Raw genomic sequence first — 27,570 nt, 5'->3', positions numbered from 1 at the left:
TAATAATAATAATAATAAATATGATTTAGAATTCTTTTGAAGTTACGACGACGCAACACTACAAGTATTTGAATATATTCTCTCGAGCACAAGCCACATAAAAAAATAAATAAATAAATTTTATTCGATCAAATTCACTTTCGGTTTAAATTTCCACTGCCACTAGCAAAGCTAGAGAAAAGTCTTCGTACAAATTATTTAAATTTAAAAAGACTGAAATATTTTTATTGTAAATTATAAAAAATTGTGTAAATAATATAATAATATAAATATATATAATATATTAATAATTTTGTAAAAAGAAAAAATTAACCAACCAAATATGTAATATATATATATATACAGAACGGACAAAATTCGATGCCGCCTATGCCAAAGCATACATACAAACATTTGTATGTATATGTTCTGACCTTCCTGAGCTGGGCAGCGTATAAATACCGAGACAGGGCAGGAAAATAATCGCTTTTTAGTACGAGCTGTTTGCCGGCTGCCTTTTCTGCCCTCTTTTCTCTCAACCTCCATCGGCGATTTCGGTCTGATAATTATTCCGGCGAGGCAATGGAAGGCTCCTGTTGTACGACCACCTCCTCCACGTCGTCTTCGAGCTCCGATCAGATTAAGCCGCCGGCGAAGAGGAAGTCGCAGCCTCCGGAGAGGCCGTTCAGAGGGATCCGAATGAGGAAGTGGGGCAAATGGGTCGCCGAGATCCGGGAACCCAACAAGCGCTCCAGGATCTGGCTCGGATCCTACACCTCCCCCGTCGCCGCCGCGCGGGCCTACGACACCGCCGTCTTCCACCTCCGGGGTCCTTCCGCCCGCCTCAACTTCCCCGAGTGTGTGCTGGAGGACGTCGCCGCCGGCGAGCCGCTCGATTTGTCCGCCGCCGCCATCAGGAAGAAGGCGACGGAGGTGGGGGCGCGGGTCGACGCGCTGCAGAGCGCCGCCGCGGTCGCCGCTGCGAAGCCGGGCGGTGGGTCCGAGAGGTTTCGGGGCTCCGAGAAACCCGATTTGAATGAGTATCCGAGCCCGGAAAGCTCCGAGGAGAATTGAATCGCGATTTTTTATTTTTATTTTTTTTAATTTTTATTTTATCTGTGACTGTTCTTCAGTTTGTTATAAAATTAAATTATTAGTGGGTTTTGTGTTTTTAATTATGAATTAACTTGCTGCTGTGTTTTGAATTTATTCACTTACTGTTACATTGTATATACACAACCCAATTAATTTATTCGATAACCAATTAATCTTAATTACTGATTAATCTGTATTTTGCCATTGCTCTGTCTTTCTTTTCCTTTTATGTTTTTTTCCCAGTTGTGATGGAATTTGATAAACTAGGTTGTCATTTTTATTTTTATTTATTTAGAAGACTGAGATGATGTGAAGGAGATAAGGATTGGCAGAATTTGGGTCCCCAAACAGACCATCAAAGTTGCATCAGAATATATAATTAAATAATTTTAAAAATAAAAATAAAAAATAGTGTAAATCAGCGGTCCAGACATCCTATATACATGTGTCCAAAATTAAATAAATCTAAAATACATATATAAAAAGTCGACGCACCGTACAACATTTGCTATACATGCAACGCTATTTTATTTTGCATGCACGAAATTAATTAATTAATAATTAAGAAGAAAAAAAAAAGGCTGCATCAATAGTCACGTCTGCATTTCAATAAAATTAAATAAATAAATTCTTATATGCATGGTCGAATAAAATACATTACAGATGTGTTTGTTTGGAGGATTGGATTTAATATCCATTATTCATCTTATTTTTTTTTTTTCCTAAAAACATCAAATCAAATACTTATTTTTTATTTTTTATATTATAATAAAAATTAATTTTACATCTAAAACATCACATCAACACCTATTTATATTACATCATACAACTATTTAAATTCAAAATTTTTACTGTTCAAATCTCAACTGAAAATTCAAACCCCAAACAAACAAACCATACGTATATGTTTATATAATATATATTTATTGATTTGTGCAGCAGAAAGGGCCACTTTTTATTACATGTAACAGTATATTATATTCTTGGTCGGTGTGAAAAAAATGTCACAACAATAATTCATCGACGACCAATCATCAATTCGATTAAATACTAAATATTAAATAAAATAGAGGTAGATAAAACCTCTGATGAAGTCAGGTTTAGTTTATGCAGAAAAAATCAAAATGGGATTACTTCTCTGATCTCGACATCATTTTGGTCGGAAAATCAGAAGATCGTACAGCCCACATTCCACGATCAAAACGACATCGTTTTGAGCTCGACACGTCTTACTGAATTTTATTCCTATTATTATTTTTATTTTAAATAATCGTAGCTGCCGCCTGTGGTCTTGCTGACGTGTAAAGATACTAAAAAGAAGACTTCTGCTTCACTTGATAGCCGTTCATCTCTGTATGATCTGCGGCGAGGATAATGCCACCTTTTGACCTTACACTGTCACATTTCTACCAATGCAAGTAATAAAGTAGACTAAAAACCTGCACTTAATATTAAAGTAGTACTAGGTATTTTAATTTTATTAAAATTACTATATTTTTAATAATTAGGGTGATATTTGTTTTTACATGTAAATTTTTAATATTAGTATTATATTAAATTGTAGTAAAAAAGATAAAAATATTCATATTAATATAGTGTAATATAAAAGTAATAGCATTTGTGTAATATAATGTAAGTTGAAAGAGTATTTATTATGTTAGGTAAGTAGTACAATTACTAAATTAAAAAATTGTAACTTTGTTTTTGGACGGACGAAAATAGAAAATTGTAACCTTTCAATGGGTATAATATTCCCTCCGTCCTGTAAGTAAATATCCATTTGCTTTTTGCACGTACTTTTAGAAATATTAGTATTATATTGGCATATAGTAGGAATAAAATAGAAATAACTAAAATAATTTTATTAGTATGTGTGATATAAATGTAATGACATTTGTGTAATATATTGTAAGTTGTAAGGATATTTATAATGCTAGGTAGATAGTACAGTTACTAAAAAAATAAAAATAAATAAATAAATACTTTGTTACGAGACATATGAATTATTTATTTAAAAAAAAATAAAACCAGTAAATTCCTATGTCATTGTGTATATATATATAATTTAAATAAATAATAAAAAAAAGCACGAACTCAAATTAAACCTTGTATGCATTTCAACTCGGAGGGCAGAATATGCATTAGTCAATAATGGGGGGGTTACACAAGTAAATAATAAATATTATATAATAAATACATCTCCCCTTACCATAATTATTAATGCCATTAGGCACGTTGAGCCTTGAAATCTTATATTAAATGAAATAGTAATAACTCACACCATTTCCAGTACGTCTCTTCTATTAATTTCCTTCAATTAGTCAAATAAAATTTTGTGCAGTAGCTGTCTTAATATTGTCCACTCTGAACTGAGGTCGCAATAATTTATTTTTATTGTCTAAAAGACTTCGCTTTGTACCCAACACAAATATTAATTATTATTGTTATTATTATTAGTCACAAAAACAAAAGGTTAATAACTTATCTAAGAAATTTTCCAATTACTTGCCCTATTGAAATTTGAAACTTAACCTCTCGGACACAAAATTCTTATACATATTAATATATACACATCGCGGCGCTTAAGGTAATGACGTACGGAGTTAAATCAATTTAGCACATTAACTTAAAATAATTGGCATTTTATTACCATACAATATAATATATACTATGTTATATAGAAATATGTTTTGTGTAAATTATATATTGTGCTGAACTCAAAATATATTATAACATAAAATTTATATAACGCATTAAGTTATGTATTATATTAATATTTGTTGAATGATGTTATATATTGTATTGTACTATATATATCTGTTTATTGTACTATTATATTGAAATCAAATTATATTGTTATATCAAAATATATATTATATTAATATTTGTTGCATGTAGGATTGGAGCAAACCAATACTATATTGATTTGATCAAATCAACATGATAATCAACTATATATATATATATAAAAACAATCTACTTTTCTAATATTTTTAATTTTGTTTTATATTATTAATAAGAATTTCACTGTAAAAAATATGATATTCAAAATATATTTTTTATTTAAGATATTTTTTTGATTCCAAAATTGACATCTAATATCTATTTTTATTATATCAATTGCTTATTTTCCAGTTGACTTTTCACTCTTTTAAAAGTCCATATATTATTCATATTTTATGAGGATAAAATATTGTCACGTGCTTCAATTAGGTTTGTCGCGTGTTATCATCAAGTGGTCAAAGTCCTTGATACTTTTATTTTCCATAATAATAATAATAATAATAATAATAATACATGCATAAATTATTAACGTTCTATTTACTTGTCTTTTAAATATATCAGTTTTATACTATAAAAATTCAATATAAAAATAATTCCTCACCCAAAAATATTATTTTCAATACTTAAACCTTATCTAAAACATTACACCCACCAACAATTTATATATATATATATACACTAAAAAACAATAATATAAAAATAATTCAAACACATACAAAAATATATCCAACTAAATTGTCATTGCATTCTCTATATATATATATATATATGTGGCCCATATCTTGCCACTATTTAATTGTGTCCATATTACACACATAACACAAAGTCCATTAAAGTAAGTTTGTGTGCATTCAGTTCTCAAAGGCCCATTACACAAAACTCCCAAATCCTCACTTCTTACAAGTGACAACCTTTCTGATCAGCCAATACTTTAATCCTAAAATAAATAAATAAATAAAATGTCACACATATATATAAAAAGGCAATAATAATAATAATAATAATAATAATACGATGCCCAACGTACAAGGAAATACAAACCCCAAATTGCAAATAAAGAATTTGCAGGGTAAGTTTTGCAGTGCAAGTAAAGCTGCAGGTGCATAACTCTCATCCTATTCTGGTTCACATGAAAAAAGCAAAGCTACCCAAACATAATTAATTGCTTATTCCTACTACATACATACACACTATTAAATTATTCCACCTAACAAAATAATAAAAAAAAAAAAAAAAATAAATTCACCCCTCAATCACTCTATCAATCTACAGTCCCTAATTTATTTTATTTTATTTAATTTGGTCACGACAATTAGGGCATGGTGTTGTAGGAGCTAATTTGTTTGACTGACATTTCTTGCAGCAATATCAACGTTGTAGCACAGTGTCCAAACATAATTTTATAAAAATGTACGTATATATATAGTACAATAGTATTTCAAGAAAATGCATGTATGTGTATCCATAAATCATCATCATTTTTATTTTTATTTCTTAATTAATTAATTTTCTGTTATGTCTATCTTAATCTAAATCTAAAATCTAAAATCTAAAATCTTAAAATAGGGAAGTTAATTGTTTGTGCAAATATGACCTGTCGGCATATGGGAATTCAACGTCATTGCAACCTTTTAATTTGTTTTCCAATTGCCAACCAAGTCTGACTTCGAAATTTCTCAAAAATACTTACGATTGCACTTGCACTTATTAATTAAATTACCTATATATATATATATATATATTGCTTTGGGGATCATTATCTGATCTTGAATATTGTTATTGTTTTGTTTTTTGGGTGGGGAGAATAATTATATATATGGCCAAATTAAAGTCTCCCCCGTGACCCCTTTTTCAAAAAGAAGAACACACACCAAACCAAACAATAGATATATATATACCACTGTACACACACACACCCATGTGTTTGTCTGTGTGTATCATCAAGATATAGGGTTTAGTTTGCCTGTCAATGTAATAAGCATGGAAAGTAAATGCAGACTTTGCTTGTTGCCAAGTTTGGATGTTGATGATGATAATGATGATGATGATGATATATGGACTCAATTATATATGCAATGAATTGTGGGGTGTCACCCAAATGATTTTCTTACACACACACACACACATATATATATATATTTATATATGTGTATATGTATGTGTCTTTGGGGAGACAGGGTCAAATTTGTACTGATATCAAATTTATGTTTAGGCATTCAATTTCAGGCCGTAAGAATATCAACATTTTGCCCAAATTTCATTGCATATCTAATTATATATAAAAAAAATAATCTAAAGTTGGCAAATAGAAATAATATACGAAGATAATATATAATTTTCTACGGACTTGAGAAGATAATGTAACATATAAAAGTTGGAGGATGAAAATGAAATCAAGAATCGTATTTTATTTAATTATATGTTCCCAATAAAAAAAGTTTATTGCACGCTTCTTAGTTGTAACCAAAAAAAATAAAATATAGTACAACTTAAAATGGATATAGAGATAGATATGGTGAAGGATTGCTTACTAATTTATTAAAAAGGTTTGTATAATTAAATAATGGACCAAAAATTTGGTGGGTCTTGAGTAATAATAATAATGTGCTGGGTTTGTCTATGAATGATTTTCAGAAAAGGAAAAAATAAAAAAATAATAAAAAGAAAGAAAAAAAAGGGAAATAGAAAAATATTAATTTAGTTGACAGATTATTACCTTGGTAGGTACTGTAATAGTTACGAAATTTGAAATTTTGCAAATTAAGAATTACTATAAGTAATTTACCTATTTGTGTCTTCCTTAATTGTATCATTGAAAGAAATATTTAATAAGATTTATGAGTTATTCATTGTATAATAATTCAGTAAATTAAATATCCCCAGCTGTCTCCTATGTGACAATAATATGTAATTTTTGGTATTGTCTTTTTCATGATTTACACACAAATTGTAATATAATTGTGCATTTTAGTGTAAGCGAAGACAAATCGAAATTCATCAACGACTTAAGAAATTTCTAATCACATAATTTGAATTTTTATTTTTTTCCTTTCTTAAATAATAATCATGTCAAAATAATTGTAATTAGAAAAATCAAAATATTATTGTGTCCATCACATGGCATGTATATCTATACGATACTATTCTTACTTGTGTCAATTTACACGATACCAAATTATGGTTTATACATATCCAAAAATTGGAATCAATTTAATTAGGGCAAAGAATAATTGCACTGTTGGAAATGCATAAAAAAAAGATGAGTAAGTGAGGAACTTACCATGGTTAAAAATGGCAGAAATGGAGATGAAATTAATGGCAGGTTGAGAATTTTATTTTATTTTAAATAAATTTTTTTTCAAAATTCGAGATTTTTACTTTAGAAGGAGAGTTGAAAATAGAGGCATCTGACAGGAAATGTGACATTTTGGTGAGCCACCACAGAACAGAGTTTTTTAAAGATTTGATTTTTAATCTCTTTGTCGTCACTTTCTTGAGTGCAATTTTTATTTTTGTTTTTACCCCATCTGTAGAAACCATTGTGAGGATCCCTCAAACGTCTTGACTTAATAGGTAAATTTAATTTATGGGTATTAATGAAAATGTGGAAAGGTTTCTGCTTTATGGGTTTAAAGAGAGAGGTGTGAATGGGTGGTGGGCAATTGGGGTGAGTGGTTTCTATTTATTTAATTTGGGAGTAATTTTTAAAGATTACTGCCCACATTAATCCCTCCACCATGACCAACTCACCAAAATTTCTTTGATACCACACACGCACAAGCCACCAATTTTTATTTCATTCCCATCTAGCTATTCTCTCCTCATCCCATTTTGAATCTCTCCTTTTTATTTCTGCTTCTCTTTCTCTCTCTAGGTATTCCCGTCTGAAAGGGGTGGTGGTGTGTTCACATCTGCCGTGTTTTGTTTGTTCTTTCATTTCTTCGTCGAAGGAGAGAGGAAAGAAGGGTATCATATATTGGAAACGTGAAGAGAGTTCTTGATCGGCTCTGCAATTCTTATTTGGAGAGATTCAATTTTATTTTATTTTTGGTTTTGGAAATAAAAAATCTGCTTTTCCAATTTTGCTCTTGTTCTTGAAAGTGTTTGACTTAGATCCGTTGCTGTTTCTCCTGCTCATTAACAGGTAAAAATTCTTCTGATTCTTTAATTTCTGTATCGATTTTTGGTTAGACCATTGTTTGAGCTCATTTTTGGTGATTTTTCTATCGAAATTTTGATTTTGATTTTGTGTTTTTCTAACCCAAGTTGATTTGTGAGATTTATATGCCATCCATGGCTTGTCTTGCAGTTTTAGATTATATACTGCTATTTATTTATTTTTTATTTTTTATTTAATCGGTGCCCTTTTGTCTTCTCTGTTTTATCTTTGAGAAGAAGAAGCACATAGTTTTAACTGGTTGTGGAAATTGCAAATCTGTGTCTTTTTCTTACATGTTTATTTTCTTAAAAGATGGATTAGGTGGTTCATGCTTTTCTCCCAAAAGAAAAGAATTACAATCCTTGCACTACATGACATATCTGGTAGATATATATATGTTGAACTCAATTCACTATCCTGTGTGTATATTTTGAAGTTGTGATTGAAGGGTATCAGTTAGCACCTAGAAATTCTTGAGTTTTCTTTTCTTTCCTTTTTGTTATGTTGTAATGGCCACACTTATTGTGTTTTTGCCTAATTATCTTCATTGCAATGTTGTTTTCTGGCAAAATGTCACTAACATTGATCAATTTTGGAGAATGTCTAAATGCCATGAACATGCATTCTAAGTATCTGCAAGTGTAATCGCTTCTTCTGAGAAGTCGAAGCTTTTAAGCATCATTCTTTCGCCCATTCTTGCAGATTTTCTGAAGATCAAAACTGCTGGTATCTTACAAACATTTGGTAAATTCAATCAGCCCTAATGCAAGGGCAAAGGAGTTCCGTCACTACATTGTCTGAAAACATAAGCTTTGAGCACGGGTCTGAGTCAGGCGATGCCGGCCCAGAAGCCCAAATTTCATGGAACAGTATGCAGAGTTTGGGACAAAGTCGGCTGCCAGAGTACAGGATGCCATCCTCAAACGAGACAAATATTCCATATTTACAACATGTAATGAGAGAGGGGCGGAATCCCGATTGGAGTGTAGGCGAGAGTAGCTCCGGTGCTGCTCGCCATCTTGGCGGCCAAAATGAAAGAAAACCAGAACATACATGGGCTTTCCGCTCCCGAGGTGCTCTCACCTTCGAAGAACCACAATATGAGCCGTCGAGTATTCTTTCATTGGATAATGTTGACATAAATACAAATGGCAATCATAGTACAAACGGATCATTTGTTTTGCAGAGTTCTGGCTCAGATGTCCTTCCTCACGATCTTAACGTGAGTTCAGACATTGGTGATCAAGACCGCCCTGCTGCATATCTATCTGTTGGACCATCTTCTTCACATCTGCGACCTACCGGTAGCTCTTCTGGTCCCTTCAATGGTGCTTCGGTATCCTTAAACAGCGAGAATGAAGGCAGGTCAGATTGTTCCTTGGATGGTCGCCGAATGTCTTGTAAGAGAAAAGCACTTGAAGGACACATCGGACAATCTTCCGGAGCAGGAAGTTCAAATTCTATCCACAATCAATGGCATACTCTACCAGCTGCTCAGATTTCTGGTAGCAACCTTTCTATGCCAATTCCAGTCGGCGACAACATTATCATGAACAATATGTCCGAACAGGCTAATCCGAGACTGAGGCTTGGTGTCGGAGGAGGTGTCTCTGCAAGTCCCTTCTCTTTGACGCCATCTTCCGGAAGTCCGGTCAATCAAAGAAACTTCCGCCTGCGCATTAATGGCTTACACCAGCAGGATCCTATACCAGAAAATCCATCTTCAACAGATAACAATGGAAATGCAAATGCAGATGCTCCCTCTTCTCGCCATTCTTCAAGATTAGCTCTTAACAACCGACTGTTTGAGCTGAATCCGCCCCCGCCAATGGAAAATGTGAACCTTCACGGGCAATCTGTTCTTCTTCCTGTTGCTCCTTTGCGCCGAAGCAATCAATCCAGGTGGACTACAATGTCGACGATGAGGGCTAGCAGTTCTTCTGTCCCTGCTATTTCTGAACATTATTTAGATCCTACCGCAAGGAATGCTCCCAGAAACATTTCTGAACATCCGCTGTTTATTCCAGCTAGTGAGACTGGAAGTTCATCCCAAAATCCTACGAATTGGAGCTTGCCTGGTGGTAATAACAGCATTGCTGGAAACATTGAATCTACTTCTCAGGTGGGCGGCACTATCGCGGGGGCAGGTTCTTCTGCACCTAATTGGGCCCATCGAAATTCTCAGCGACGGATTTCGGAATTCGTTCGAAGATCACTTTTGTCCTCTGCTGGTGCTGGTCCTGGAGGTCATAGAAGCCACCGTGCTGTGCAGGCAAGCGGTGCTGCCTCTCACGAGGCGGCGGCGGCGGCACTTCCTCCTGGACCTGATTATCATCGTCATAGAGCTTCGAGCTCGAGGGCTGCTGCTTTGTTAGGTAGACATCATGATGGTGCTTTAGGAGTACCTTATTCGTTGAGAGCTTTGGCTGCTGCAAACGAAGGGAGAGGCGGTATAATGTCTGAGGTATTTCTATTTCCTCTACTTACTTCATTTTATTGGTGGATATGCAATTTGCGTCGTGTTTAATTGATATTGCAGCCTGTAGTCCTGTCCGATGTGGTAATAGAGTATAAATACTTGACGACGTGCTCTATGCCTTTGAATATATTTCTATAATTTTGAGACACTGAAATTCTTGTTTCCAAGCTCAAGTTTGTGTTTGTCGGTCTTCGTTTTGTCAATTCGACAACCTGTGATTTACGACTAAATTGAATTTTGTTTTCGTCTTTCTATAAATGCAACTAACTTTAGATTGTTCCAATAGCAGATCTGCCATGTCTTGGATCTCATGAGAAGAGGGGAGGGGCTGAGATTGGAGGTTTGTTTTCTGCCGGGTTTTTCTCTTAATTTACGTTGTCGAGCTTGCATAGCAATGGCGAAAGAATGTTGCAAGATCTCGAACTGATAGCATCTCCCAATGTTTGTCTTTCTTGTTTTGTAGGACGTGATGATTCTCGATCACCCTGCCTTCTTTGGGATGGCTGCGGATATGCACGATCGACACCGGGACATGCGGATGGACGTCGATAACATGTCATACGAGGTAAGATTGTCTCAACACCATCAATTGTCCAAACATCCACTGTTTTCCACTCCTCTACTAAATGCAATCCTGCTTCGAACATGATCACTGCAGGAGTTGTTAGCGCTGGAGGAGCGCATCGGCAATGTCTGCACGGGCCTGACCGAAGAAACCATAATGAGCCATTTGAAGCAGCAGAAATACCTCAACAGTCGCAGACCAGATCCTCAAATTGAGACTGAGCCCTGCAGCATCTGTCGTGTAAGAACCTTAAAACCCAACCCCTTTCCCAAACCATTGCGCCGTGTTTCTTACGAAAACCTATCGTTTTATTACGCAGGAAGAATACAACAACGGCGAAAATGTCGGGGTACTCAATTGCGGCCACGATTTCCATACCGAATGCATCAAACAATGGCTGATGCACAAAAACTTGTGCCCCATTTGCAAAGCAACTGGCTTAACGACACCGTGAGCCCCCTCGCCTCCCCTCGCCACCTTGGACGATCCCAACAACCCCGAAGACATTCAAAGAAAGATCGGCCAAGTTATAATATTCTTACCTAAGTCGTCTTCTTCATCTTCTTCTACCTTGAAAAAGGGTAAAGAATTACTGTGAAATTATTTTCAGTCAACAAAACCATATTACTCGATGCTTCTTTCAACACTCGAATCATTTATTCATCACATTTGACAATTTTGCTATCATTACATAACCCCTTTATCATAATCCCCATTATGCACCACCCCTAAATCAAGAAAACATAAATGTTAAGAAAACACACTAAAAGTAAATTCAAGATTTGACAATATGTAAAATTTTCCTACATGGAACATGGATGTCCTAGAGTTGGTTAGAGAGCAATAAATGCTAGCAACATATATATATATATATTATATATGTGCATGTATTTGTATGTATATATGTGTGTTGTTGTTGGTGATGAGGTGATATGTAATTTCGTAGACGCAAGTTGGGAGGTGACATAGGGAATGGTGCATTTGAAAAACACACTGTAATCTGTTGTAGGCTAAGGTGGGAATCCACTTGGATAAGATAATAGATGGATGGATAGGCAGGTCTTCATTCATATAATATATAATTAGTTATTATTATTGTTGTTGTTTTAATATCTTTTGCAGACCCAATAAATAATGAATGAAGAAATATGAATATTTAAATGTTGCTGCTAAAGAATTAATGCATGTCAAAACAGTTCCAACTGCTCCATAAGTGCATTTTTTTTTATTTTATTTTAATTTATGTTAGTATATTATGTAAGAATTCCGTGTAGGAGAAAATCAGTTGTGTATTTTTTTTCTTGATATGTATAGTGATGGCAAAGTCAGATTAGAATTTAGTAGAATGGAATAGATTCATTGTATTGCTTATGTATTTTGTTTTGTGAGTGTATAGTAAATTAATAATAATAATGATGATGGGGGGAGCTGCTATTTCCAAGAAGTGAAGGGTCCATTTCGGGAAAAGGGGAAAGATGAGGGACCACAATGCAAATAGAAAGTGATGAGCAGAATTAAGGCGGGATAATTGAGAGATTAAAACCGATAAATAGAGAATTAGAGGGTCGGGACAGGACACACATACTCATAAACCACTTCCTAAAAGGGGAAAGGTAGGGAAGACGTTCTTTTCTCCCAAGATAGAAAAGATCCATCGCTCAGCTTTCTTGATTGGAATTTGGAAAATCACACCTCCTTAAATTAAAGGGCCACATCTTCAAATGGGGTTTCGTTTCTATTTCTATTCATATTCCTATTTCTTGAGATATATATATTAATATTTTAGCAGCCAAAAAACTGTCTCTGCCTGCACAACCCTCTCTAAATCCTTCGAGTTTTTTCATCTCCATCTCATGTCTCTTTGTTGTCTTTTCCGGATATAAGCAGGAACGAAATTGTACCCACTAAAGTTCCAGACTTTCTTCCCTTAAATTTCGAGTTTTGATCGACTCTCAAATAGGAGGGTTTAGATTTAAGGAGTTTATTTGTCTCTCTGTGTGTGTATTTTTTTGGGAAGGTGAGTTTTCAAGTTTAATCAGAAAGAAGAACAGTGGAATTGAAGTTTGATTTTTTGTTTCTTTTTTCCTTTTTAGGTTTCATTATCAAGAACATAGAAAATTGTTTCTTTTTGTACGCTTGATGTGATCCTGTTGTATTGCTGAGATGTCGGATCTTTACGGGAGCAATGAATCTGAAGATATGTCTTCCTTTCTCCAAATTCTTCTTCAAAATTCGTCGTCTTCTGCGCCCACCGCCGCTGCAACCACCGGCGCGCTGTTCTCCGGCGGAGGGGCGGTGGCTGAGCCCTCAACCAGCATCAATTTCTCTGATCCCAACCGCTTCTTCCCCAGAGCATCTGACGGATTGAGCTCTTCTGCCCGACCCAAGAACTTAACTTCTAGCCGTGAGGTAAAACGGAATTCGATTCTTTTTGATTCGGTGGGGTAGAAACAGTATTTCTTTCAACTTGCTACTACACTGTAAATATTCTCTGTAAATATTCTAGGCTTTATTATTCAGTCCATTTTCGAACTTTGACGTCCACTGAAGGTTCTTGTTTAAATTTAGGTTTCATCTTTGTTCATAGGCTCCTCCTCCATTTTCGTTTGAAGGACATGGTTACTTTTTTTTTTACTGTTGCATAAAATATGTTCTTTCCCTAGCTGTGGATTGTAGATTTTACAGCAAATGCTTGAACACTCTGCTACAATTAATTACCAAGGCAGTGATTTTGAATTTCTGGTGCTCTTAAAAACAGAAAAATATCATACAGAGACCTGAAGCTTGTGATGTTCCAGCCAATTCTGTTCCGCCGCGATCCTCGAAGAGGAGTAGAGCTGCAGAGGTTCATAATTTGTCTGAAAAGGTTTGCCTTAACACAAGCTTGAGTTTGATATTTGTGAAGATTTTCAATTGACATTTGTTTGACGCCATTGATCAATGGCTATTTTGGACAGAGGAGGCGAAGCCGAATCAATGAAAAGCTCAAAGCACTTCAGACATTGATCCCAAATTCTAACAAAGTAATTGTTCCATGACTGTTCTTATCTTCGAATTTACTCCCCACGCCGTTGATCTTCTCTGAATGATTTCTTGATGCATTCTACGCCAGACTGACAAGGCGTCAATGTTGGATGAAGCCATTGAATATCTGAAGCAGCTTCAACTCCAAGTCCAGGTTTTTATTACTACCCTCTTTCAGGATGTGGTCGCAGATCATATTTTATGTCGTAATTACTTATTTAGTTGAGTTGTCCTTTATTTTGCGTCACTTGAATAATTCATCAGTTGTTTCCATCTTGAATGCTATTCTGTTCTTGCTCAGTAATTCGATCTTTCATAACTATTGAACTTAAAAATAGATGTCCCGATTGCACAGATTCTTATTCTATAAATAATAGGATGAGGAAACGTAAGGAAACCATTCCAAAAACTTCTATACATTGGGGGATGATATAACCATCTTAACACTTGTTATCGATCTTTGTTTGCCGTCCATGTTCTTTCTCGCAATGTGTCATCTTGTCCTAAAGAGTTTGTGTCCCTATAAAATCTTGCAACCTTAAATCGAACTAATGTAATGCTTGTTACGATCTCTGGATCATTTTGTAGATGTTGACAATGAGGAATGGATTAAGTTTACATCCCGGATATTCGCTGGGATCGCTCCAGTCTATGTCAGTCCCTTCAGCAGGACTCGAATTATTCGAGGGAAACGCAGTGCTGAATCCTAATCGAGGCGCGGACACATCAGCACTCACCAGGAACCAAGATCTCTTAATGCAAGGCGCTCTGGAACCGTCGCCGTCAAATCCTCAGATCCTCATGCCTCCCGTGGCGAACAGCTCTGATTCGGGAATCATGCCTAGCTTTGCGCCGTCAGCTCAAAATCATTACGGATTGCTAAATCACTTACCCCCTGCAAAGGTAGCGTCGTTTAAGGTTTGATTCCGATGCAATGTGAAGGTCCTTACAACTGCTGATGCCTTCTTACACTCTTCCGACAGGATGTTTGCCGCGACGACACATTGTCGAGGCTGCAGTTAGACATAAGTTGCTCCGGAAACAACTCCTCCCCGGGAGTATCGTCCTAATAAACTAACAAATCGAAGAATGCTGCGGCACGCGGATCATCGTACTCTTCTTCTGGTTGTAACGGTAACAAAATGAGAGCCAAAATTCTTTAGCAATTCTAGACACTTAACAATCTGTGAAAACCATTGTTGGGTATTAAATTTGTGGACACAGAAAGTGTTGTCTTTTTCTTGAGACAATCATCGCAGCACTTACTTTTACATGAAAAACTGCCATTGTAAAAGTGTCTCTTCCATTCCAATTCCAAGATTTTTAGTACAGTGGGTATTTAGTTTCATTTCCATCCGGGCCAGCCTTGTCTGGTACACGACCCTAAACCCTAAAACAGAACTCATCAATGGAATCCAGCAAATGTCCCTCTGGAGGCTACCCCTAATAAAAGTCACTGTGGTTCAAGATCATCTGGTAGATTAAATTAAATGGCCCGACAAAGAGGTTTAACAGTCTGACTTACATTACATGGAGACAGTGATTCTTTATATATAAGTAAATTATTTTGGTTAATTGGTGATGTATTATATGTGTAATTTTATTTTCTTCAGGTCTTGATTTGATTCCTTTTTACCAGAGAGGACAAGAGGTCACCATCCTCTAAAACAGGATAAATATTCTCCTCCTAGATCAAAATGTTTACCCCTTTTCTTTCAATTACTACTAACTACCGCCATTAAAGCATTCCTCGCAGTTGCGAAAAGTCTTCACGGTTCTTTTTCTATATTATTTCATTTCTTGACCTAATGAGGAAACACCTTAATCCCTGTTGCACTACAGCGATGTAATAAACTGTGCATACATACATACATACATACAAGTATCTTGTCTCTACAGAAGTTTGCTTTCCTGTTTGCCTGCAGATGCCAAAAAAATCCTTCTCATTAAACAGATAAGCACAGGAATTGATTCTCGTCCACTGTCCAAATAAATTCAGTGAAATGGGAACGAGTTTAATGCGCCAAAGTCGTAGTAAATAAGACCAATTCCACGACGCAGTGCATTTAGTGGGAGTCTAACAGGAGGTGTAATTTAAGGTTTGAACGCCATTAATGGATTAATACACGACAGTAATAGAACTAAAAAAACGAGAATTATGTTTAGCAATAGCAAAGCAATTAATCGAAACGTAAGAGTGAGTGGGCCCTTTCCTTCTTCCCAGAAGTCCATCATTACAGCTTGCTTCAGCCACCACCCACCCACCCCCGCCCCACCCCCACTGGCCTCTGTGTGTCGACTGTCCTCTTCTGCCGTTACCGACAGCCATATTTCTCTTCTTCAAAGTCTCACTCCTTCATTGCCGCAGCTGAATATCCCCAAACCTCGTCCCTTGCAATCAATTGATTCTCTGAATTAAAGGGTAAGCAAAAAGCTTGTCTTTTTTGATCGAATCGTCTGTTGGGGAGAAAGAGGTAAAACAGAGGGAGGGTGGGTGGGAGGTAGGGAGGATGTCTGATGGGAAGCCGGCGTTTCTGAACGACGAGCTGTCGAAGAGAACCTCGATATTCGGGCTGCGTTTGTGGGTGGTGCTCGGAATCTGCGTCGGCGCGGCGATCGTCATCTTCCTCTTCCTCATATCGCTTTGGTACACTTCCAGGAGGAACAGGAAAACCAGCAGAACACACGTGTCCTCCTCAGCAGCCCTCAAGAACAATCCCACCATCCCCAATGTGTCTCGGGAAATCCAGGAAATTCGGGTCGACCCGTCCCGGAAGCCCGAATCAGACCCGAGGTTGCTCCTCCCGGCGCCGGCCGGGTCCGAGGCAATTTCCGAGCCTGACGCAATTGAGGTCGACGGCCAGAAGATCCACATTGAGATTGGAAAGGAGCACCGGATTACCTACCCGGAGAAGGTCGCCCCGGGCTCTGGGTCGGGCGGTGATACCCGACCCGGAAGCGACCCGATTTCCGGGCCGGAGGTTTCGCATTTGGGGTGGGGCCATTGGTACACGCTGCGGGAGCTTGAGGAGGCTACCAACGCATTTTCCGACGAGAACGTGATCGGAGAAGGAGGGTATGGAATTGTTTACAGAGGGTTGCTCGATGACAAGACTAATGTCGCCATTAAAAACTTGCTCAACAACAGGTATCTGCTCAAAAATAAAACAAAAACCACCTTCCTTTCCTCACAAAAATGTCATTCATGGTTCAAATCATTGACGATTTCTCGATCAGGGGCCAAGCAGAGAGAGAATTCAAGGTCGAAGTGGAAGCAATTGGGCGTGTTCGTCACAAGAATCTGGTGAGATTGATTGGCTATTGCGCTGAAGGAGCTCACAGGTAGACTTTACTCTGAAAATCAATCCTCAAAACGTGCAAAAATCCAGTCTTTGGAACCGATTAATTCTGAAATTCTGGTGAAAAATTCATCATCTGTCTCTGTAGAATGCTCGTTTATGAGTACGTTAACAATGGCAACTTAGAGCAGTGGCTCCACGGCGATGTTGGGCCTTGCAGCCCTCTTACATGGGACATAAGAATGAACATCATATTAGGCACTGCAAAGGGGTAATCAGAAGGATGTTCATGTCCATTTTGATTCGAACATTTTATCTGTTCTGTAATTCTCGAATTGTTTGAGTTTCTTCAGCTTGACCTATCTACATGAATGTCTCGAGCCGAAGGTCGTCCACCGCGACATTAAGTCGAGCAACATCTTGTTGGACAAGCAATGGAATGCCAAGGTGTCTGATTTCGGGCTTGCGAAGCTCATCGGCTCCGAAAAGAGTTACATCACCACGCGAGTTATGGGGACTTTCGGGTAAGCGATTGTCGGAAGATCTTTGTCAATCCTTCGAAGGAAAACAATAACATTGTTTGTGGTTGTCTTGTGTTAGCTACGTAGCTCCGGAGTACGCGAGCACCGGCATGTTGAACGAGAGGAGCGACGTATACAGTTTCGGGATTCTTTTAATGGAAATAATCTCCGGGAGGAATCCCGTTGACTATAGCCGTCCGCCGGGAGAGGTACATTGATGAGCATTTAGTTCAATTAGGCAAACAATGGCTGTAAAATATTAATGCATAACTTGTTCATAATCCACAGGTGAACCTGGTGGATTGGCTAAAAACAATGGTTTCGAGTCGGAATTCGGAGGGAGTTCTCGACCCGAAGTTACTCGAAAAGCCGTCATCGAGAGCGTTGAAGCGCACCCTTTTGGTGGCTCTACGTTGCGTCGACCCAAACTCTCAAAAACGGCCGAAGATGGGTCATGTTGTGCACATGCTAGAGGCTGACGATTTCCCATTCCGCGACGTAAGTTCACGCCGTCTAAATCGAGAGGCTCGATTTCATCATCGTCCACTTATCGTTGTCTTTGGATTTTACAGCAGGATCGAAGGGGCGGAAAGGAACACGGTCGGGCGAACACACGCGACAGCTTAAAGGACGATGTTAGTTTAGCCGATAAGTTGCCGGTCGAACCTGGCGACAGCAGCGGATACGAAAGCAGCGTTCAAACTGCCGATCGGACATTGTTGAGGAAGCAAGAACTCGAAGAAGAATAGTTCAAGAAATTAGCTCTCAATGTACATAGTTATATATATATATATGTATGTATATGTCTCAATCGCCATTTGTGATGTTTGGTTTGTTTTGGTGAAGGTGAAGGTGAAAAAGAATGAGAGAATTAGCAGCAGTTTTTGGTAATGTAATTTTTTCCTTTTGGCAGTGTAAAAAGAGTATTCTTTATGCAATATCCATCTTCAAGTAGTTTAATTTAGTGTGATAAGATTAAATTATAATTAAGTAGTTTCATGAGCCCTAACCTATGTGACATGCAAGAAAACCAAGAAAATAGAGTACAATAATTTCAGATCAGACAATAATAATAGTTTTTAATTTTCTTGAAAGGGTGTTCCTGTCGTAGCATAGTTTGTCTTGTCCCATCTTCATATTCAATACTCTTTTTATTGTAATTTTTGACCTATACCTTATTTATACCAGTTTCTCCCTTCAACTGACTGAAAATTGAAACTACAGACAAAAATAAAACTACAGTCTTTTAACTCTTCAGAGCAGTGGCAGAGTACATTTCTTGATCCAATATTACTAAGTTCTGACACTGCTAAATAAGTAGAAGTAATTAATTTTAAAAAGTAATAGTAGAAATTGAATTTCCCAATTGGCCTGCCTGTCTTGACGTGGACCTCAGACGAGAATTTGTCACAATCAGACCAAGTTCAATATCTCGACGATTATATCAATCAGCCCACGAATAGCCTTTGAATAAGAATATCCATATTGTTGAGTTTAAGTTGCAATAATTTGATCATCATAAATATCGCCAAAATGTGTGGAAATGAATTGTGGCAGGCCTGCACTTAATCCAAATACAAATGTTATTCTTGTTTACAAGTTAAAAGACAAAGACAGGCTATTATTAGATAAACAAAAGGCCATTTCCAAAGTTTATTTTAATTTCAATGTTAATGAATGAAGAATATCTCTACGTGTGTGTATAAATATGAATACTACATTCTTCAACTTTCCCACACCAAATCGATTATCATCAATGGGGCTGTTGTTCAAACACGTTTTTCTGCTAAGTGTTTTCTACATTGGTTTCGTTTTAGGACAAAGATCGACTTACATTGTTCATATGGACAAATCTTACATGCCCAAAGCTTTTGCCAACCACAACCATTGGTATTCCTTTATGATCGATTCTTTGACGTCCACTGCGACAATCGACAAGCCTTTCCGCCGGAGCTCGACTCCGGCGGCGCGGTTAGTCTACACGTACGACAACGCATTCCACGGATTTAGCGCCATGCTATCGGAGGAAGAAGCGAAAGCCTTGGAGAAGGCTCCCGGGTTTCTCTCCGCGTACCGTGACCGGAGTGTCACACTCGACACTACTCATACGTTCGAGTTTCTTTCGTTGAACCCGGATTGGGGATTGTGGCCGGCTTCCGATTACGGCAACGATGTGATCATTGGCGTTATCGACACGGGCGTTTGGCCGGAGAGTCGAAGCTTTCACGACGATGGAATGGGCGAAGTTCCGACGAGGTGGAAGGGGATATGCGAAGAAGGGCAAGAGTTCAATTCTTCGATGTGTAATAAGAAGCTGATCGGCGTCCGGTATTTCAACGAGGGAGTTAAGGCCGGAAATCCGAACACGACGCTGACCATGAACTCCGGGAGGGACACTCAAGGCCACGGCACGCATACGTCGTCAACTGCCGCCGGGAATTACGTCGAAGGCGCGTCGTTTTTCGGATACGCCTCGGGGACTTCTAGAGGCATGGCGCCTCGAGCTCGAGTGGCGATGTATAAGGTCCTTTGGGACGAGGGGCGGTACGCCTCCGACGTTCTCGCCGGTATGGATCAAGCCGTAGCCGATGGAGTTGATGTCATTTCCATCTCGATGGGGTTCGACGGCGTGCCGTTGTATCAAGACCCGATCGCCATAGCCTCGTTCGGAGCTATCGAAAAGGGAGTACTTGTTTCGTCGTCGGCCGGAAACGAGTATAGGATCGGGAGCCTACATAACGGGATCCCGTGGGTACTAACCGTGGCAGCCGGATCGATCGACCGGTTCTTCGCTGGGACATTAACTCTAGGCAACGGAGTAACGATCACCGGATGGACAATGTTCCCGGCGCCGGCACTTATCGACGACTTGGTTCTCATCTACAACAAAAACATATCGTCATGCGACTCGACCAACGCGTTATCGAACATCGGCCGAGGGATCGTCATATGCGAAAACGGCTCCGTCAGGAACCAGATCTTCTACGTTTCACAATCGAACGCTAACGCCGCCGTCTTCATTTCAGATGACGTAAATGTATTCGAAGACAGCGAGTTTTCGTACCCGGGCGTCGTGATCAGCCCACGCGACGCCGCTGTTTTGATGGAATATGTCGAGAAAACGAAAGTTCCGCTCGGCAGCATCACGTTCCAGAAAACGTTTGTCGGGACAAAGCCAGCTCCGGTCGTGGCCTCGTACACTTCACGAGGCCCTTCGCCGAGCTATCCGTATGTCCTAAAACCGGACATTATGACGCCGGGATCATTAGTATTAGCATCGTGGATACCGAACTCGCCGATAGCTTCCATCGGTACAAACATCGAGTTGATCGGCGATTTCGCGCCCCTGTCCGGGACATCGATGGCATGTCCTCACGCTGCCGGAATCGCCGCACTTCTACGAGGCGCACACCCGGAATGGAGCCCGGCGGCTATTCGATCAGCCTTAATGACGACAGCCAACCATTTGGACAACACCAACGGCTACATTAAGGATTCGTTCTTCAATTACGATGTTGCCTCGCCTTTAGCCATGGGAGCGGGGCACGTCGATCCGAACAAGGCCCTCGATCCCGGGCTCATCTACGACGCGACGCCGCAGGATTATGTGAATCTTCTTTGCTCCATGAACTTCACGAAGAATCAAATCATGACCATCACGAGATCGAGCTACAGCTGCTCGGACCCGTCGCCGGACCTGAATTACCCGTCGTTCATTGCCTTTTACGGCAACGGAACCGCCGGAGTTTTGGTTCGGACATTTCAAAGAACTGTGACGAATGTAGGAGACGGCAAGAGTTCTTACAAGGTTCGAGTGGAAGCTCCCGATGGCTCGAAAGTTAGTGTCTCCCCGACCACATTTGCGTTCGGAGAAAAATATGAAAAGCAGAAGTACTCGGTCACTGTCGAATACAGGGGGAGCATCAATGGAACAGTTACATTCGGATCGATAACTTGGGTTGAGGACAATGGAAATCACACTGTTAGGAGCCCTATAGTGGTGTCTCCCATGATTCCTGTCTGGTGATCAATGATCATTCTCATTTCATATCGACAAATTTCAAATAATAATAATGATGATAATGATAATGTATTGTCCACAAATGATTAGTCTCTTTTTTGTAAATTTTTTATTTTCCAGCCATTAATTCTGAACTCAATGATTGGTGTGTTAATCAATTTGTATATAGTAGAAAATAAATTTGTATTGTCCAAAAATTGGGATGGAGACTCGACAACAAATCGGTTCTCTTTAATTATACACTTGATCAAAGGATTAAGACATGCCAACAATGCCCTCATCTGTCTCTTCTTGAAACCCCACTTTTTGTTATACTCAAGAAATATATATATATATATATATACACACACATTAGTATCTTCTTACCTTCCATGTTATGATGGAGGTTTCTCCATTTAATGGGGAAAAATCGAGGCCCCTCTAGTGTGGAAAATTGATTAAAATGGACAAAGTAAATGACAAGTTGCATTTAGGCCCCATGCCTCTCTATCTCTCTCTCTCTCTACTATATAGATATATATATATATACATAAATGTGTTTTTCCTACAGTACACTGATTTCATTGCAAAAACATGAAACTTTCAAACTCATTGCAGCCATCATGTCTATGTTTCCTCTTGATTGCATTTCTAGAATTCATGTCTGCTTTTGGAAATTCCGACACTTACATTATTCATATCGATTCATCTGCCATTCCCAAAGCCTTTTCTAGCCACCAAAATTGGTACTTATCCATGTTGTCCTCTGCATCCGATCGACCTCTGCAAGGCTTTGCTACTTCGTCTTCGTCTAAACTTCTGTATTCTTACACGAATGCGATTAATGGTTTTAGCGCCGTTCTTTCGCCGACGGAACTCGAAGCCGTCAAGCATTCGCCGGGATACGTTTCTTCGACTAGAGACACAATGGTTGAAATGGACACAACCTCGTCATTCCGGTTCCTCGGCCTTAATCCCAACGGCGGGGCGTGGCCGGTTTCCGGTTACGGCGAGGACGTCATAATCGGCATGGTGGACACCGGAGTTTGGCCGGAGAGTAAGAGCTTCGACGACGACGGGATGAGCGACGTCCCGTCGAGATGGCGCGGCGAATGCCAGAGTGGATTCGACTTCAACTCGTCGACGTGCAATAAGAAACTCGTCGGCGCGCGGTATTTCAACAAAGGGCTACTCGCAAGGAATCCCAACATGACCGTATCGATGAACTCAGCCCGTGACGTCGACGGGCACGGAACGCACACCTCGTCCACGGCCGCGGGGAGTTACGTCGACGGCGCAAATTACTTCGGCTACGCAACGGGGACGGCTCGAGGAATGGCGCCGAGGGCGCGATTGGCGATGTACAAAGCATTGTGGCAAGAAGGGTCGTATGTCTCCGATATCGTCGCCGCCATCGACGGCGCCATCGCGGACAGCGTCGACGTATTGTCCATATCATTAGGCGTCAACGGCGCGCCGTTGCATGGCGATCCCGTGGCTATAGCGACGTTCGCCGCGATGGAGAAGGGTATTTTTGTCTCGACTTCAGCCGGTAACTTGGGGCCAGATTTGTGGTCGTTGCACAACGGGATCCCGTGGGTTCTAACAGTGGCTGCCGGAACGATAGACCGGAGCTTTCTAGGGACTATAGCTCTCGGAAACGGGGTGTCTGCCACAGGGTTGTCGCTCTACCACGGAGACTTTGCGTCGACGGAATCGCCAATGGTTTTCCTCGACGGTTGCAACGATAACAGCGCGTTCAAATCAATGGAGGGCAAGATCGTCGTGTGCTTGGACACACAAGACACGTTGAGCCAACAAGTGTACTTAGCCGAGAACGCTAAGCTCGCCGGCGGAGTCTTCATTACAAGCGACGACGACGTATCCTCGTACATTAAGGCCTCGTTCCCGGCGATCTTTCTTACCCCCGAGCAAGGACAAAGCGTGTTGGAATACATCAAGACCGACGCGAAGGCTAGAGCGACGTTTAAGTTCCAACAAACGGTGACTGGGACAAAACCAGCGCCGAAGCTCGCGAGCTACAGTGCAAGAGGGCCGTCGATGAGCTGTCCACATGTCCTAAAACCCGACATTATGGCTCCCGGCGATCTCATACTCGCTTCATGGCCTTGGAACAAACGGATAACCTCGGATGCTTCTGGAAAACTCTTGCATTCCTTCAACATTCTGTCAGGAACATCGATGTCCTGCCCTCATGCATCCGGAATTGCTGCCCTGATTAAAGGCACGCATCCGAATTGGAGCCCGGCCGCCATTCGATCCGCCTTGATGACAACTTCTTACATCATCGACAACTCCGGTAGCGTTATTAAGGATGTCGGATCGAAGGACAAGCCGGCTAATCCATTCGGCATGGGAGCCGGCCATGTCGACCCGGACAGGGCACTCGATCCGGGGCTCGTCTACGACGCCGAGAAAGAAGATTACATCAAACTTATATGTGCAATGAACTTCACATCAAGTCAAATCCAATCCATTACACGTTCGAATTCTTACAGCTGCTCGAATGCATCGCTCGACATGAACTACCCTTCCTTCATCGCCTTCTTCGATGGAAAGACTAATGATTCTGTGACAAAAGTTTTCGATAGAGTTGTGACGAATGTTGGGAATTCGAAATCGATTTACACAGCGAGATTGACGGGTTTGGGAGGATTGAAAGTTACCGTTAGGCCTGAGAGGTTGGAGTTCAGTAAGAAGTATGAAAAGAGAGGATTCAGATTAAGGGTAGAAGGTTCGGACAGGATGAAAGAATCCATGGTTTATGGTTCATTGACTTGGGTCGAATCCAAGGGTCGACACCACGTCAGGAGTCCCATAGTTGCTACGAACATGGATGGTTCGATCGATCAATAATAATTTCTGTCTGTGACTTTGCTTTCAGACACAGCTGTGCGAAATGGGTGGGGTTGTTTCAGTGAAGAAGACAAGATGATAAAGACATCATCGTCATCAACGCTGCTGTTAAATTACAACAATTTGGTCCCAACTAATTAGGGTAACTGTTATAATTAGTATTATCGTATGTTTTTTGCTGTTAGTTGGTGATCTAACATCTCCAATCGTGTGTCGGTGCTGTCGTCTTGAATTTTTATAAATTAATTGGACAAATTTAGGTTAAATTGAACAAGGGTTTTTATTGGTTTCATAATCCATTTTGATGAATTCGGATGTTCATGAATTTGTCCCAAGTTTCGGGCTGTTTCATAGTCAACAGAGACTGCAACCAATCCTATTTATTGCATTATACGTATTGTGAAATTATTTTATTTTTGGCTCCCATATCTCATTCTACTATATATGAAGAAAATCCAAGGGTGGTGGTCACAGTGATCTTCGGGTCAACATTCTTGATTAAAATATCTATTGCTTTTTATTTATTCTATAGCATATCATAAATGTGGCCCAAACTGGAGAAGTAATGGGCCTTTTGGTGTAGTGGGCCTAGCCCAATATACCCAACCTATAAAAAGAATTAACTTTTGGCCCATTAGAATTTTGAATGCAGCATTTACTGTTTTATTTTTTTTTTTTTTTAAAAAAAGCAATTGGAATAAAATGTCAAACGTTTGAATATTGTAAAAATTGAAAATTTTATGAATTAGTCGCAGCTGTCACTTTCCTTAGCACAGAAGTCAATTCTATAATTGCTTCATTCGTATTCTGTTGTGAAAATTTGCAGTATATGAAACTAAATCCAGTCTTGCAATAAATTGCAAGTAATTGCTTGCTGTTATTGAATCAACAGAATTAAATTCTACGCGAAAATATTTCCAGAAAAAGGATTACAGCAAAGACTTAATCGACGAATGAAGATTTTCTCTTTGAACAATACACACAGATTTCTTCCGATTTCAGTCGGACTCTGCAATCGGCGGTGAGAGATTTCAAATCGACCCAAGTTTCCGGCGACAAAAAAATGCACGCAAAGACAGATTCCGAGGCGACCAGTTTCGCCCCATCGTCGCCGGACCGTAATCGCCGGCCGATTTACTTCGTGCAGAGCCCGTCGCGGCACTCGCACGACGGGGAGAAGATGGGGACGTCGTACATGTCGACGCCGGCGCCGAGCAGCCCGGAGGAGTCGCCGCAGCTTTATCAGACGTACGGCGTCAACCACTCCCGGGAATCGTCGACGAGCCGGAGGTCGAGCAAGGTGTCCCCAAACGACGTCGGATTGCCTGGCGGCGGTTATATTAGGGGCGGGCTGCAGAACTGGAAGGAGTTCGATCTCGTCGGAGAAGATGAAGAAGGGCTTCTAGAAGATTCGGAGGAGTCCCGGAAGGGGACGTCCCTTCGCTGCTTTTTTCTGTCCTTCGTCGTCGGCTTCGTCCTGCTCTTCTCCGTATTTGCTCTCATTCTTTGGGGCGTCAGCAAACCACAAAAACCTAAGATTGCTATGCGGGTGAGTGAGATCAGTTATTTGTTCATCGGAAAATTCCATTTTTGAAAAGCTTGAATTTGAATTCTGATGGAAACGAATTTGGGCAGAGTATTAAATTCGATAGGGTTACAGTTCAGGCTGGTTCGGACGACACGGGCGTGTCGACTGATATGATCTCCATCAACGCCACGGCGGTTTTCAGTTTCCAGAACACGGCCAATTTCTTCGGCGTTCATGTCGCCGCCGCGCCGTTAACTCTCTCCTACTCGCAGCTCCGCATCGGCGCCGGAGCAGTTAGTCTTCTCGGAAATTATTTACTGCGATCATACGTTTTAATTATTAATCTTTAATTATTTACTGTAGATGGAAGAATTTTATCAGAGGAGGAGCGGCGGGAGGAACGTGACGGTGGTGGTGACCGGAGACAAGATTCCGATGTACGGAAACGGCGCCCATCTGATGAAGCGTAACGGAGTGACGGCGGCGCCGGTGCCTCTGAAACTGGAGTTGACGATCCGATCTAGGGCTTATGTTCTTGGAAATTTGGTGAAGACGAGATTCGAGCAGAGGATTGAGTGCTTGATCGCCTTCGATTCGAGGAAATTTAATGTCACAATTCCTCTGTCCAAATCTTGCACATATCTATGACCACTTGGATCAGTTTTGCTTACAATAACCAAACCATAAACATCTTCGTATAGGATTTGGGATTGAACGTCTAATTTGCAGAGAATATGTCTTAAATAAAAAATATCTCTTTGGTTATAATGAAATTGGTAAAAACACAATACACTCCTAAATTCATATTCATTAGACACTAATTATTAAGTTCTATGTATTCATATGCTAAAATGCATGTGTTCACTGAAAAGGTATAAATGGAATTCGAATTTAGAGTTTAAATTAAATAAATCAATCTAGGATATTACAGAAAAGAAATGATTAGTTTGCAAATGTGCAATAGGTTCTCCATGAGACAATTTTTGTTCACAAAGCTGCTAAGACCTCCCAATGATTAATGAATTTTCGATTTATGGGTTTCAAATTTGGATGCTTATACATAGAATTAATAATAAAATAATATATATATATATATATATATGAAATTTGAAAAACTTCGAAACACAGATTGAAGTTGTAATGATCAGACAAATTGAGCATAACCTTCCTTATTGTCTGCAAAGCTGTTTCTTTCTTGTCATCTCTTTTTGCCAGTTAGGGTTTCCACCAAATATATACATATAGATCATCTTTTTCTAA

At 39.5% G+C, this 27,570-nt stretch overlaps 7 protein-coding genes across 10 annotated transcripts; all 7 read left to right on the top strand.

Annotated features, from left to right (window-relative positions):
• Positions 1 to 438: 438 nt before the first annotated feature.
• LOC127246261 (ethylene-responsive transcription factor RAP2-1-like) lies at positions 439 to 1,253 on the top strand. Its single transcript, XM_051267520.1, has one exon. The coding sequence runs from the start codon at positions 562 to 564 to the stop codon at positions 1,051 to 1,053; it is 492 nt and encodes a 163-aa protein (XP_051123477.1). The 5' UTR covers positions 439 to 561; the 3' UTR covers positions 1,054 to 1,253.
• Positions 1,254 to 7,598: 6,345 nt separating this feature from the next.
• On the top strand, positions 7,599 to 11,737 carry LOC127246909 (probable E3 ubiquitin-protein ligase RHG1A). Of its 3 annotated transcripts, none has more exons than XM_051268559.1 (6): positions 7,599 to 8,002; positions 8,720 to 10,481; positions 10,786 to 10,836; positions 10,960 to 11,061; positions 11,155 to 11,301; positions 11,381 to 11,737. In XM_051268559.1, exons 2-6 carry the CDS (start codon positions 8,781 to 8,783, stop codon positions 11,513 to 11,515), a joined length of 2,136 nt encoding a protein of 711 aa, XP_051124516.1. In that variant the 5' UTR covers positions 7,599 to 8,002; positions 8,720 to 8,780; the 3' UTR covers positions 11,516 to 11,737. The 3 variants fall into 3 exon arrangements, with proteins under 3 accessions (XP_051124516.1, XP_051124515.1, XP_051124517.1); XM_051268558.1 differs by having other exon boundaries at positions 7,600 to 8,002; positions 10,783 to 10,836; XM_051268560.1 differs by lacking the exon at positions 7,599 to 8,002 and having other exon boundaries at positions 8,916 to 9,090; positions 9,204 to 10,481; positions 10,783 to 10,836.
• Positions 11,738 to 12,680: 943 nt separating this feature from the next.
• Positions 12,681 to 15,414, top strand: LOC127246912 (transcription factor SPATULA-like). Its single transcript, XM_051268562.1, has 7 exons — positions 12,681 to 13,078; positions 13,155 to 13,470; positions 13,820 to 13,927; positions 14,019 to 14,084; positions 14,174 to 14,239; positions 14,674 to 14,988; positions 15,069 to 15,414. Exons 2-7 carry the CDS (start codon positions 13,225 to 13,227, stop codon positions 15,153 to 15,155), a joined length of 888 nt encoding a protein of 295 aa, XP_051124519.1. The 5' UTR covers positions 12,681 to 13,078; positions 13,155 to 13,224; the 3' UTR covers positions 15,156 to 15,414.
• Positions 15,415 to 16,347: 933 nt separating this feature from the next.
• LOC127246910 (probable serine/threonine-protein kinase At1g01540) lies at positions 16,348 to 18,885 on the top strand. Its single transcript, XM_051268561.1, has 7 exons — positions 16,348 to 17,233; positions 17,323 to 17,427; positions 17,533 to 17,655; positions 17,738 to 17,908; positions 17,985 to 18,114; positions 18,194 to 18,403; positions 18,478 to 18,885. The coding sequence occupies exons 1-7, from the start codon at positions 16,596 to 16,598 to the stop codon at positions 18,652 to 18,654; spliced, it is 1,554 nt and encodes a 517-aa protein (XP_051124518.1). The 5' UTR covers positions 16,348 to 16,595; the 3' UTR covers positions 18,655 to 18,885.
• A 776-nt stretch (positions 18,886 to 19,661) lies between these two features.
• LOC127246556 (subtilisin-like protease SBT3) lies at positions 19,662 to 21,998 on the top strand. Its single transcript, XM_051267998.1, has one exon. The coding sequence runs from the start codon at positions 19,662 to 19,664 to the stop codon at positions 21,930 to 21,932; it is 2,271 nt and encodes a 756-aa protein (XP_051123955.1). The 3' UTR covers positions 21,933 to 21,998.
• A 488-nt stretch (positions 21,999 to 22,486) lies between these two features.
• On the top strand, positions 22,487 to 25,048 carry LOC127246955 (subtilisin-like protease SBT3). The gene has a single exon (XM_051268633.1). It carries the CDS (start codon positions 22,500 to 22,502, stop codon positions 24,780 to 24,782), a length of 2,283 nt encoding a protein of 760 aa, XP_051124590.1. The 5' UTR covers positions 22,487 to 22,499; the 3' UTR covers positions 24,783 to 25,048.
• Positions 25,049 to 25,845: 797 nt separating this feature from the next.
• LOC127246707 (uncharacterized) lies at positions 25,846 to 27,126 on the top strand. 2 transcript variants are annotated; one of them, XM_051268226.1, is made up of 3 exons: positions 25,846 to 26,331; positions 26,418 to 26,603; positions 26,674 to 27,117. In XM_051268226.1, the coding sequence occupies exons 1-3, from the start codon at positions 25,846 to 25,848 to the stop codon at positions 26,956 to 26,958; spliced, it is 957 nt and encodes a 318-aa protein (XP_051124183.1). In that variant the 3' UTR covers positions 26,959 to 27,117. The 2 variants fall into 2 exon arrangements, with proteins under 2 accessions (XP_051124183.1, XP_051124184.1); XM_051268227.1 differs by lacking the exon at positions 26,418 to 26,603 and having other exon boundaries at positions 26,674 to 27,126.
• Positions 27,127 to 27,570: the final 444 nt, after the last annotated feature.

This window comes from Andrographis paniculata, unplaced genomic scaffold, assembly GCF_009805555.1.
Source record: "Andrographis paniculata isolate CXL003 unplaced genomic scaffold, ASM980555v1 Contig30END, whole genome shotgun sequence".
Lineage (NCBI taxonomy): Eukaryota > Viridiplantae > Streptophyta > Magnoliopsida > Lamiales > Acanthaceae > Andrographis > Andrographis paniculata.
The sequence above is the reverse complement of the archived record's forward strand: the minus strand, read 5'-3'. Positions and strand labels throughout refer to the sequence as shown.